The sequence below is a fragment of the Muscardinus avellanarius genome (genome assembly GCF_963383645.1).
Source record: "Muscardinus avellanarius genome assembly, chromosome: 11".
Lineage (NCBI taxonomy): Eukaryota > Metazoa > Chordata > Mammalia > Rodentia > Gliridae > Muscardinus > Muscardinus avellanarius.
Window position 1 is genome coordinate 95,633,084 of NC_137797.1, and position 12,789 is coordinate 95,645,872.

Below are 12,789 nucleotides of genomic sequence, written 5' to 3' on the forward strand. Positions count from 1 at the left end.
AAACTTATGATAGGAGCTGCAGACCCTAGGTCACATCCAATCCACAGACCCACTTTGTTTGCCAAAACAATGATATTTGAGTATCTGGCACATTCAAGCAAAAATCTAGACTTCTGTCTTTTCCTGAAAAACGTTGGGTGATCTGGCCATATTGGACATGTATGCCTGCATGGCAGCAGAGGCTGGAATAGGTGGTGGCTGCCCTGGGAAGACAGGCAAGTGTCATCTAGGCCACCGAGGTGCCCTCAGGCCTCCCTCTGCTCTCCTGGAGATCCAGGCTGATCTGCTGTGGCAATTATGAAACCTAAAGCCGACTGGGCCAAAAAGCCGGAACTCCCTCCTCGGTGCCCACACTGTCCTCGCGTGGCCATCGTGTGAGATGTGCCTCGCTGCATGGCCTCAGGGATGTGGCACCAAGGTAACACCACCCCAAGGAGGCCCCAGAAACCAAAGGCTGGCCAGCAAAGCCCAGGGATGTCTGAGGCAAGGATCAAACCAGCCTTGTCCTTAGCTACTTGTCCACTCGCCCAACAAAGAATGTGGGGGAAGCACTGGCTCCTAGTTTAAAATCTCAAAGACCCCAAGGGGAAAGGAGGTCATGGAATTAATCATACAGTAAATTCTTCATCCTTACTTTTAAAACCCTTTAGCCAGTACAGTTTCTAGCTCTGTGAACCAGTCATAGTTCCACTTTTAATATTTTAGTTAGAATCTTCGGGTCCCTTTCGCCACCTATCAGGCCTCCTAGTGCACTCTGTCCCCCAAGCTTCTGGTTGCCGTGGAGGACCCCAGCCTAGACTTGTCCTGGGAACTCCACCCACGGCTCCACTGGGCAGCCTGCCCTGTCCCCACAGGCAGGGAATTCCTGTCCCTTGGTATCCTCATGTTCTTTCAAAGGGGAGCCATGGACTCTGGATGTCGGGGTCCACCCCTCTGCCTGTGCTGCCAGTGTGGCTGTGCCCTGGAGGGCAGGCAAGTTTCTGTGGCCAGTGCTTCTGCTCGGCTCCCCGAGGCTTCCCCTGCAGAGAAGCAATCAGGGCTACTCACCTCTCCATCTTGCCTACAGAGGGCAGGTGGCCTGTTTGGCAACCACGTCACCTACTACCAGAGTGACAGCCGGACTGCCTTCCCACAGACCTTCACCACCCAGCGCCCGCTGCACATCAACAAGGCGGGTGACACCCATGGCGACACGGAGTCGCCCTCCCACGAGAAGCTGGTGGACTCCACTTTTACCCCTAGCAGCTACTCATCCACTGGTTCCAACGCCAACATTAACAATGCCAACAACACGGCCCTGGGCCGCATCCCCCGCCCCTCCGGCTACCCCAGCACGGTGAGCACCGTGGAAGGCCATGCGCCGCTGGTGTCCCCCGCTGTCCGAGTCCAGGAGGCCACGTGCAAGTTCAGCTCCGAGAGGTAAGCAGGAGGGTGGGCACAGGCCACGACGGGGTCTTGCCCCAGCCAAGAACACCAGACAGAGGAGAGTTTGGCCCTGAGGCCACCACCCACCCCTCAAGCCTCAATGAAGGCTGCTGCCCTAGACCCCAGCAAGAGAGGGGGGCGCCAGGCCATCCCCCAAGCCCAGCCCTTCATCCAACATGGCAGCTGCATTCAGGATGAGCCAGCATCATGGCATGGGTCCATGGCGTCTGAGGGGCCACGCTACTCACAGAGCCCCTCTCATCTTTCCTGGATGCTCACTGGGCTCTTGCCCCCTGAGGTGTGAATTGGGGTGACACCGCAGAAATCATCCCCTTTGCCCTTTCCCAAGCCTCTGCCCAAACCTGGCCTGTGTGGCCATATTTCTTTATAGCCCCCTCGCCACCCTCTGGGTAGGGCGTTTGGGTACACACTGGCCTCCTCTGTAGCCTTGGTTTGGCCCATCCCAGGGCAGGGTCATTCCTGGGGTCCTGAGTGTGTCTCCCTCATCCCACACCTGCGCCCCACTATAGGATCCACTGCTGTGGTAGCTGGCGGGAGGTGCTGCCCCTCACTCTGGGCCTCAGAAGTGCCTCATGGGTCTTGCAGCTCCTCCTTGCCCATGTCTGCAGCTCCAGGCTCCCAATGCCAGAGCAGGCAAGGACACTGCTCTGTGTCCAGCCATACCTGCTCTTCCAGAGTAGGACCCCTGCCCCAGCAGCTGCTCGCATCCCCGGCAGGCTGGATTCCTGGGCAGATTGCCCATTTTCCTATTCTTCAGCTCAGAATGTAATGGAGAGGTGCAGGTTTCTTTCCAACCACCTGGGCTTTAAAGGTTCTAAAGCTGCCTCTGTCCAGGAGCCAACACACTTGCCCCTCCCTTCACAGCACTGTGTTAATGTGGCCACACAGCATCTGGTAACAGGCAAGTCACCGTGGCCACCCACCATCTACTGTAGTCTCTGGAAGACTGGCTGCTTTGACTGCCCAAGAGCAGTGCCTGCGAGTCCTTGGACTCAGGATGCAAGTGCTGGCCCTGGAACGCAGGGCTCCTGCTCAGCTGTGGACTTGGCTGCCTGAGGGAGGGCCTGGTGTAGGAGACTCAGGTGGACACAGCTTGCCTGTGCCTTTCTTGGTGTCCCCGTCCATATTGAACTTGGTTCTATATTACATAAGAATGATTCTACGGAGGAGTTGTGAAGCAGACATCAGGGGATTGTCTTCTCCCCACAAATGTGTCTGTCTATGAGATACCACCACACAAAGAGCTTAGCAAATGCCCGACACAGTCAGTACTCACTAAGTGTGGGCTCCCTTGCTTCCACTTGCAGTTGATGAAAACTGCAGGGTGCTAGGCCTCTACCAGGCCAAGAGGACACTGCCAACATCCAGCTCAGGTCCGCATCCTTGTGGCAGCTCCAGGCCCGGGGCAGCGATTCCGGGGCTGCCACTGTGCCCGCGGAGGAGAGGCCAGCATGTCCTGCACACACAGGCCCCAGGAAGCGGTGTCCTCTGCCTGCTGCCGTTCTCCTCCTCCAGCACATCCCGTCGTGCCATCCCTCCTGCTCCGTGGGGAGCCTCTGGTGCCTCATCTTTCCCTCTGTAGATGTCCCCACTGCTCAGCCCTGCCCATGCTGCTCATGCACCCAGGGTCACCACAAGGGCTCCAACCCATCGCTCAGGTGCAAAACGATAGACTGGGCTCTTCCCCAGACACCCTCATGGGTCTAAGGATAGAGTGGGCCCTGACTAAGCGCAGACAGGAGAAGGAAGAACACTGAGCCCAGAGTTAAAGAAGAAATGACCGAAGAGCAGACAACCGTGTCCCAGAGGGAAGCCTGCAGGCGCATCCAGGTGGAAGTCTGGAGCTCTGGAGCAACCCAAGCTCAGCAGGGACTCGGGATCAGCAGGGACTCAGGCTCTGAAGGGACTCAGCCTGAGTAGGGCTTCAGGCTCAGCAGGGACTCGGGATCAGCAGGGACTCAGGCTCTGAAGGAACTCAGCCTAAGTAGGGCTTCAGGCTCAGCAGGGACTCAGGCTCAGCAGGGCTTCAGGCTCAGCAGGGACTCAGGCTCAACAGGGCTTCAGGCTCAGCAGGGACTCAGGCTCAACAGGGCTTCGGGCTCAGCAGGGACTCAGGCTCAGCAGGGCTTCAGGCTCAGCAGGGACTCAGGCTCAGCAGGGCTTCAGGCTCAGCAGGGACTCAGGCTCAATAGGGCTTCAGGCTCAGCAGGGACTCGGGCTCAACAGGGCTTCAGGCTCAGCAGGGACTCGGGCTCAGCAGGGCTTCAGGCTCAGCAGGGACTCAGGCTCAGCAGGGACTCGGGCTCTGAAGGAACTCAGCCTGAGTAGGGCTTCAGGCTCAGCAGGGACTCAGGCTCAGCAGGGCTTCAGGCTCAGCAGGGACTCAGGCTCAGTAGGAGCTCAGGCTCACTCCTCTGCTCAGAAGAACACAGCCCTATATGTGTTTTCTTCTCCATGCCTTTATGCCAGGAAGCCAGCATCAGAATCAGACACATAAAAATATAAGACCAGGAACTTCTCGGCTCTGTCACACAAGCATCTAAAGGCCCGGCTGTCTACCACCCAGGGCCTACTTCCTATGTCACCCACAGCAAGCATCTGAGCCAGGAAGGGTATATGCCATCTCAACTGCATAGAAGAGGAAAGTGAGGCACAGGGTGGGCTGAGATCTTGTGAGAGAGGATAAGCAAACTGGGGTCAGAACTCAGACAGCCTTGGATCTGAACCCAGGGGCCTTCTCCCACATAGGACCCTAACACTGACCTTAATGCCTCCAGGGCTCCAAGGCTTCATCTGTGAACACAGGAAGCAGAGGCCACGGGGCTGTGCGTCGTGCCTGTGTCGTGGGTGACAGCTCACTTGCTGAGGGCAGGGGAGGGGTGGCAGCTCCTGATGCTCTTCTCCATCCTGGACCCTGTAGGTGTCCCTCCCGGGAGAGCCAGATAGCCGCGGTGTGTCAGGAGGAGCCACCTCGGGAGGAGACCTATGATGTGAAGTTGAGTGGAGACCCAGAGCACTGCAGGCAGTCCAGCCTGCGCTCCACAGAGAGGTGAGCTCCGCTGCCCACCACCAGCTCTGGGGGAGGGGAGGGGCTGTGCCTGGGGGCAAGTCACAGAACACCTCAGGGCATGACTCTGGAGAAGGGATGGCAGTCAGACATCTGCACTCCATCAGAGGGACAGGAAGCCCTACCACATATAGCCAGGTCCCCTTTCCTGCTTGGCTTGTCCTCACCAAAATGCTTCCAGGAAAACTTATTAACCACCAGGAGGCATGAGTGTATTTTCTAGTGAGACTCACTCCTACAGATAATGATGCTGAAACAAACATTTCACAAAACTATTTATAACAAAGCTGCCCAGAAGAGGGCACTGTTGGCAAATCGAGGGCTGGAAGGTTTGTCCTGGAATGTTTGCAGCAGGGGTCTTAACTGCAGCACTACACCCATTAGAAGGCTGCACTGGCCATGTAGTCGGTTGTGACCAGTGCTTTTAAAGAATAGCGTAATCATATAACGTGTGAATAACTAGAACAGAGGAGCCCAAAGCTGCCAACCACGGAGTGATGCTAAGAAGATGGAAACATTAATTACCCTGATTTGATCACTACATATTGAATAGGTGTACTGAAGCCTATTCACTGGGCCCCACAAATATGTGCAATTATTACATGTCAATCAAAACAAATTTGAAATGTTTTAAAAAGATAGAAATGTTAACTACACTGATTTGATCATTACATATTGCATACAGGTGTCAAATTGTCACACACAGCCCCATTAATATATACCATAAAATAATAATGAATAAAAATAAGAACAACATAATAGCATAGGTCAATAGAAAATTGCATATGTGAAATGTTGCAAAGGCAAGTATTATTTCCTTTTTTTTTTTTTTTTTTTGCGAGTCTGGGGATGGAACCCAGGGGCATTTGACCTCCGAGCTATACCCCCTGCCCTAATTTTTTATTCTTTATTTTGAAACCGGGTCTCACTGAGTTGCAGAGGGCCTCACTAAGTAGCTGAGGCTGTCCGTGGACCGCTATTCTCCAGTCTCAGCCTCCCGAATGCTGGGATTACAAGCGTGCGCCACCATGCCCGGCTCAAGTATTATTTCTTAAAGTACTTGTTTAATTACCTACACATATATGTATCTTCAGAGACTCCCAGTGCAATGTTTATGATGGTGGGCTGCATTCAAAGGAATTTCAGGTGCCTGTTCAGAAGCTCTCCTGAAAGTACTTTACTGTGCGGTAGGACCAGTTCTTGGGCTGTTGAAGCAGAGCAAGGTGTGGAAGATGTGGTTGGAGAGGCAGGTGGCAGAGCCAGTCCCCAGCCCTGGGGAACATGGGACAGTTGCCACAGCCAGCTCTGCATGGGGCTTCCTGGGCTCCAGGACTTCCTGCCCAGGGGTCTGGGTTGAAGAGAAGCAGGACATCTCCCCTTTCCTGAAATGAGAGAAGGATTCATAGAGTGAGGAAAAACATGAGCAGACCAGACCAATGACTTGATAAATCAGTCAACCTCCCTCATGACCCCTTAGCAGGTGGGGTGGGGAAGTGACGGGCCTTCTGCTTCTCTAAATATGAGTCCAAAAGAAATAACCAGAGCTCCTAGAGAGATATCATTCTCTGAATTGACTTCTGGAGAAGGCAAATTAGTACATACATGGACATATAGCCTAGAAATTGGGGAAAGCTCCAAGACACTTCAGCTTGTGTTGAATACTTGGTGTGTCCAGTGTTCTGCCAACCATGAAAACCAGGTTCGAACTCCAGGAGATTTTTCTGCATGTGAGTGGGGAAGTGCAGGGATAGTCTGTGGCCTCACCTGCAATGCAGGGAGCTGAAGAGCAGACCCTTGCTAGACCGCAGACTGACCCCAGGGCTGTGAAATCACTTGAGTGGGCTGGCGCAGCATTTGTTTTTTGTGGTACTGAGGATGGAACCCAGGGGCTTTCTACCTCCAGGCTATACCCCAGACATATTTTATATCTTATTTGGAAACAGGGTCTCACTAAGTTGCTGGGGGCCTCACTAAGTAGCTGAAGCTGGCTTCCAACCTGCACTATCCTCCTGTCTCACCCTCCCAATTACTGGGATTACAAGTGTGCACCAGCACTTCCGGCTTGGGGAAAGCATTTTAAAGTAAAACTTTTAAAGTAGAAAAGGAATAATCAGAATGCAGTGCAGGCAATCAGGTAGTGTAGTTCATGAACTCTCATTCATTGAGCTACTTCTGTGCACACCGGGAATATGTGAGATGCATGTCTATCGTGAGTGGCCATTCTGAGGCTGGAAGCCATTGACCAGGTGCTCCGGAAGGTCGCCTACAGTCTGTCGTTGCTGACTGAAGGACGGTGTGTTAACTGTATGTCAGATTGTGTGTTCTTACTGATGAAAAGGTCACCAGTGAGGAGGAATCGGGGAGTGGGGCAAAGCTGAGCTAACACTGAGCAGAGCCAAGGTAAACAGCACGTGCATACAACAAGACGGGAGCCTCGGCTGCTCCTGAAAAACACCCTGCAAGCTCAGACTGTCTTCCAACTTAACTCAGTGGTGGAGTACTGTCCGCGCATAAGCAAACCCCTGGGATTCAATCCCCAGCCAAAGGAAGGAAGGAGAGGAAAGGCAAGAGCAAGGGCAAGGGCAAGGCTCCTAAGACAAGCTGTGCATGAGGCGCTGAAATCCCTGACAAGCAGGCCTGGAAAGCTCCTGCCATGCAGAGAGCGGGCAGGTTCTCTAGGGTGGCGAGTTCCTGCTGCCCCCGCCCTAAGCTTGCGTGTGAGCACAAGGGTGGAGTGGCTCCCTTCACTAAGGAAAATGCAAACTGCTTTTAGGGGACGGCAGCTGCCCCTATAGCGGTACTTCTCAGCCTGCAGGAACAAGCCCGAGAGTTCTCTTTCTAGGCTCTCCTACCAGGATGCTGAACATCGACAGCTGCGGTCTCTAGAGGAGGACAAGAGAGACATCCGGCAATCCCCAAAGAGGGGTTTCCTCCGCTCCGCCTCACTAGGTAAAGACGCACCTTGCTCTCCAGATGTAGCCAGTGGTCACCCCCAAGAGGACCCTGGTCGGTACCCAGGGATGATTGAGAAGCTATTGCGGCTTGGTTCAGACAACCTCCACTCAGTGGACTGGGCATATTTCTAAAGGACAAGATGGAATTCCAAAGGCAGAGTGTACAGGGAGGTGACTTAGACATATGCTACTCAGTATGGCCCAGGGATGAGGTGGGTGAAGATGAACTATCCAGGGCCACAGACACTACTGCTTGTATCCCACCTGGGTATGAGCCTGTGCTGGCCAGCTTTCTGTTACTGAAACAAAATACCTGAGATAAATTCAAAACAGGAAAGTTTGTGTTGGCTCACAGTTTTGGAGGTTTCAGGCCATGGTTGGTCAGCCCCATTGCTTTTGAGCCTGTGGCAAGGTGGTACATTGTGGTGGGATTGCATAGCAAAACTATTCACCTCCTGGCTGGGTCATAGAAAAGAAAAAGAGAAATAGACAGGTGTCCCATAATCCCCTTCCTAGAACCTCCTACAGGCCCTACCTCTTAAAGTTTCCACCAGCTCTCAATAGTATCAAGCTGAGGACCACGCCCTCAATACAGGGCCTCTGGGGGAATCAAGATCTGAGCCATAGCAGCGCTGTCCCAGGCCAGCATCCTCTCCTACTGATCCTGGCTTTTGGCTGGCTTCACAGGTCGAAGGGCCTCCTTCCACCTGGAGTGTCTGAAGCGACAGAAGACTCAAGGGGGAGACATCTCTCAGAAGACAGTCCTGCCCTTACATCTGGTCCATCATCAGGTACCCACGTTTGGCAGGCCATGCTCCCACCTTACAGGTTTGACAGTACCCAGGAGAACAGGCAATTCCCCTGTCTCAGGCCACTGGCACATCCTACCCCAGCCCCACAGCTCCCAAGTGGGAGACCTGCTCCTCCGCCGGCAAGAGCCTCAGTGAAGCTTGTCCTGCCCCAGGGAGGAGACAAAGCAGATCCTGGTGAGAGGAGCGCCTCCCTCACATCACCCAAGGAGCCCCAGGAGCCCTCCTGAGCATCCCCTGACAGTGCCCCAGGTGTTCCCATCCCAGACACCTGCTTACACCACACACTCAGGCAGACGCAGCCACACTAGGGCTGAATACTCCTGGAGGCTGAAGTGCACAAAAGTCCATCCTCTGGAATATAGAAATGATCAAAGCACCTGCCTCAACAGGGTCAAGAGAACAGGCCGGGGCATTCCCTAGACAAAATGGCCCTTGGCGTAGCTGGCTCCCCCTGAGACAGCAAAATACACGACCCCAGAAGTAAGCATATTCTCCGTATTGTAAAATAAATGAAAACTTTGAGAGCTGTCTAAGGCCAGTCTGTTGCCTCTAGGCAAAGTAGGGTCTAAGTCCGAGTTTCTCCAACCATTTTACCTTTGCAGTTGTAGCTCCCTTTTCCTGAACTATGCTTAAAAAAAAAAAAAAAAAACAAAAAACTTGAGGAGTACTGAGGGTAGAACTCCTCCAGTACATTCTACCTCCGAGCTAAACCCTCAGCCCTATTTTAATCTTTATTTTGAAACAGGATCTCACTAAGTTGCAGAGGGCCTCACTGAGTAGCTGAAGCTGACCACAAACTTGCGATCTTCACGTCTCAGCCTCCCAAGTATGAGATTATAAGTGTGCACCACCACGCCTGGCTCTGGACTGTGCTTTAAATAATTTCTTTTTTTACCAAAGGCATTCTATTGCTGATCCCAACTTATAATCAACATAAGGGCCAGTGTGGCTCAGCCAAGCTAATGTTACTTCAGCTCAAAGAAAAGAGTTTTGCTTAGCCTGTGACATTGCCCTAAAAGGATGATTTCCACTGGGCTTTCTGAATATTGAACATAGCCTTACGTGCAGATTTCCAGGGATCCAGAAACCCCAGGTGGGACCACAGCAGCCCTGATGGACAGATGGCAGGATGTGGGGACACTGTGCGTGCTATCGTAAAAGACTCCTAGAAGTTGCTTTCACCCAGCTGTTCTCATTGTGCTGCTAGGCGAGAAGCTCTCCCTGATTTGTAGACACCTCTTTGTGCCTTTCTACCACCGGCAACCTATGCGACCATGGTCTGCCTCTCGGAGCTGGGCTTCCCACCACAGTGTCACCCTCTACCATGAATACTTGACAGCCAAGCTGCCAACATGGCTGAGCCAGTCATGGTGGCAGCAACACCACCAGCCATGGCCCTCAGGACGCTTGTGAGCATTTGGGGACAGAGAATGTAGACATTCTAGTCATTTGATTATGACGCAGCATATGATTTAAGCAATAGTTCAAAGACAGCTTGAGCAGACACTGGCAGAACTTGTCAATGGCCTAAGTCTTTGGTAACAGTAAAGCAAAGTCGCCTGTTCTGTATGACGGACGCTGTGCTCCTGGTTCCCTTGACCTGGTTCCACAGACGCCACGGGTAGGTAGACACTGATGAGTGTTGGTGCTCCAGCTCCACAAATGATACACGGATCAGCATTGTCTCTGTGCTACCGCTGTGGAAACTAAGAGCAAGAGAACTCCCAGCTCAGAGGTGGCAGGGCCAGTCTGAGAAGTAGATGCTCTGAGTCCACACAGCGGTAGCTTTCTGAAGCTGGAAAGAGAAGCCTTCAGACTGAAGTGCTCATAAACACTCATCTTGATCGTTGAACTCCCGCCAGGTCTCAGCGAGACAGGCCTCAGACGGGTGGACACGGTGGCAGTGTGAGTTCCACGTAGGTGGGACTCTGAAAAGCATTGCTGCCGCCGCTCAGAAGACAGCGGCCTGCTTGCCCACCTGACCATGCCAGTAACTCTGCTCCTTGTGTGTCCACAGGCATTGGCAGTGGCGGGCCTGAGCCCCCTCCTGCAGAGAAGCCATTCCCCTACCACGTCCCCCAGGCTGTGCGCCACCCCCCCTGCCACACCCGGCAGCCGCGGCTGGCCCCCACAGCCCGTCCCCACCCTGCGGCTGGAGGGGCCGGAGTCCAGCGAGAAGCTCAACAGCAGCTTCCCGTCCATCCACTGCAGCTCCTGGTCTGAGGAGGCCGCCTCCTGCAGCGGGGGCAGCAGCGCCGTCCGGAGAGCCCGGCCCATCTCCCTCACCGTGCCCAGCCAGGCCGGGGCCCCGGGGCGGCAGTTCCACGGCAGTGCCAGCAGTCTGGTGGAAGCGGTAGGTGACTCCAAGCTGCAACGGAGACAGAGGGGGAGGCCATGGGTGGTGAGGGGCCTGGGCATGGAGAATCCAGAAGGGACCCCGGCAAGGGACTCCACGTCCCCTGGCAGAAAGACCAGGGCTCTCTGAAGAAGGGCAAACAGAACATTAAGAACACACAGGGAGGGAGGATGAAAGCAGTATGCCCTGCTATTGACCTCTGAGCCCTAGAAAGCCAACGCGTGACTACACACAGTGCGTGTGGGGCTGGGGTCGAAGCAGCACAGGGATAGTCAAGATCCCAGGTTCAGGACGAGGGTCACTTGTGGCGCTCTGGGAACCTCTGGCAAATTAAACGGGTATTTTACAAAGCCCTTTGATGATTCCAATGCACAGCCAGAGTTGAGAGCTAGAAGTGTAGACCAAGAGCTTTCAGCCCCCGTCCTCTGCCGCTGGCAGCTCTCTGCGTCCTGGCACCCCTTCTTAGGGGACCAGTTGGAACAAACCCACAGGAGGCCACCAGGGTCGCTGGGTAGAAGCTGAACCCGGCGAGCGGCTCGTCCGGGCCGGCCACCATCACGTCAGCTCGGTTCTCCCCACCCCGCGCCCCTGCAGGTCTTGATTTCAGAAGGACTCGGGCAGTTTGCCCAAGACCCCAAGTTCATCGAGGTCACGACCCAGGAGCTGGCAGACGCCTGCGACATGACGATAGAGGAGATGGAGACCGCGGCCGACAACATCCTCAGCGGGGGCGCCCAGCAGAGCCCCAACGGCGCCCTCCTGCCTTTCGTGAACCGCAGGGACCCGGGGCCGGGCCGGGCGGGCGAGGAGGACGCGAGCTGCGCGCACAGCGCGGGCCGCGGCCGGGCCGAGGAGGAGCTCGCGGACAGCAGGGTCTACGTCAGCAGCCTGTAGTCGCGCCGGCGACCGGGTTTTTACTTGTCTCAGTGTTCCTAATGGGTTCGTTTCAGAAGTGCCTCACTGTTCTCGTGACCTGGAGTTAACCGGAACAGCGTCTTCATTCATTTCTGCCGGGACGCGCGCGCAGGCGGTGGCGAGGCCGCTCTGCTCTGCGGGAGGAGCGGGCCGGGGGCGCCTGGGCGCGGGACCTCCGCGGGCCGCTCGAGGGCCTCTAGCAAACGGGTGTCTTTCAACTGCGCTTGTAAAAAAAAAGTCATTTGCACACATTCTGTACGAGCCTCACTGTCCCCATAGAGCCAGGCCCTGGGATTGGAGGAAGGAGCCCGCCGGCCCGGGAGATGGCGCGGAGGGCAGCTGCGCCCTCCCAGGATCCGCGAGCTGCACCCGAGCTGGAGGGATTCCCTGGGCGCCCCTTGCTGCGGTTTGCCATTGTTCTTGACAGCATGCTATGGGTTTTGTTTCGGGAGTTTTCGTTTGTATCTTTTATTTTATTTTTGTCCTCCAGGGGGAGGGAGGTGGAAGAGCCTTTACCAATGTTGCAGTCACCCACCTTAAGATTTTCACTGCCGCCTGTGTAAATCGGGTTTGGTTTTAGTCTTGAAGCAGTTGCAGTTTCCTTTTTCCCAGGAGGGAGCCTTCAATAGAAACTGCCTTAGGAGTTTTACCTACCATTGTGTCTGCCCAATCATTTGTTATGATTTCTGTAGGTAGCAACTATTTTTTTTTTCTTTCTGGTTTGATTTTACTGTCTAAAGTTAATTGGCAGTGCACTTGATGCAATTTGCGCCAGAGGGCGTTGGTTTCCTTCTGGTGCCGTGGCTTGGTGGGTGCGGGAGGAAGCCCTAGAGTCCTGACTGTGGCGTGTGTGTGTAGTAGTGGGTTGTCTGCTCTCATTTGTCCTACTGTTTAGCGGCACCCACAAAGTGTGCCCATGGGCACAGAGTTTCTAGTTTTTCTTTCTGGCTTCGCTGTGGGGAGATCTGAATCTGGGGCCATTTGAAAGCAAAAACAAACCACTGTCTCCGCTTCTGAAACAGGAATCAGTAACTCTGCATTTTCTGTCCCACAAGATATGCAAAAACAATGCAATAATATTCATTTAAAAATACAATCGTGAGTTTTGTTGGCATTAAAACTGTATTTAAAAAACCACACAGAAATTTAAGGGAAAAACTCAAGAAGGCATTTTGCTTCAATATATTCCGTGTAATGTTTTATTGCATTGATAATGTTTCTGTTGAAGAAACTGTTATA

At 54.0% G+C, this 12,789-nt stretch overlaps 1 protein-coding gene across 1 annotated transcript in view; it reads left to right on the top strand.

Moving 5' to 3' along the window:
- CACNA1C (calcium voltage-gated channel subunit alpha1 C) overlaps positions 1-11,529 on the top strand; it is a gene marked incomplete at both ends in the record, with an annotated part of 767,761 nt that extends 756,232 nt beyond the window's left edge. The window contains 8 exons of the mRNA XM_080704956.1: positions 1,067-1,419; positions 2,055-2,340; positions 2,770-3,005; positions 4,367-4,495; positions 7,329-7,462; positions 8,155-8,258; positions 10,297-10,632; positions 11,230-11,529. Of these exons, the coding sequence (XP_080561082.1) occupies positions 1,067-1,419; positions 2,055-2,340; positions 2,770-3,005; positions 4,367-4,495; positions 7,329-7,462; positions 8,155-8,258; positions 10,297-10,632; positions 11,230-11,529 (1,878 nt within the window). The remainder of the gene's footprint in view (positions 1-1,066; positions 1,420-2,054; positions 2,341-2,769; positions 3,006-4,366; positions 4,496-7,328; positions 7,463-8,154; positions 8,259-10,296; positions 10,633-11,229) is intronic.
- Positions 11,530-12,789: the final 1,260 nt, after the last annotated feature.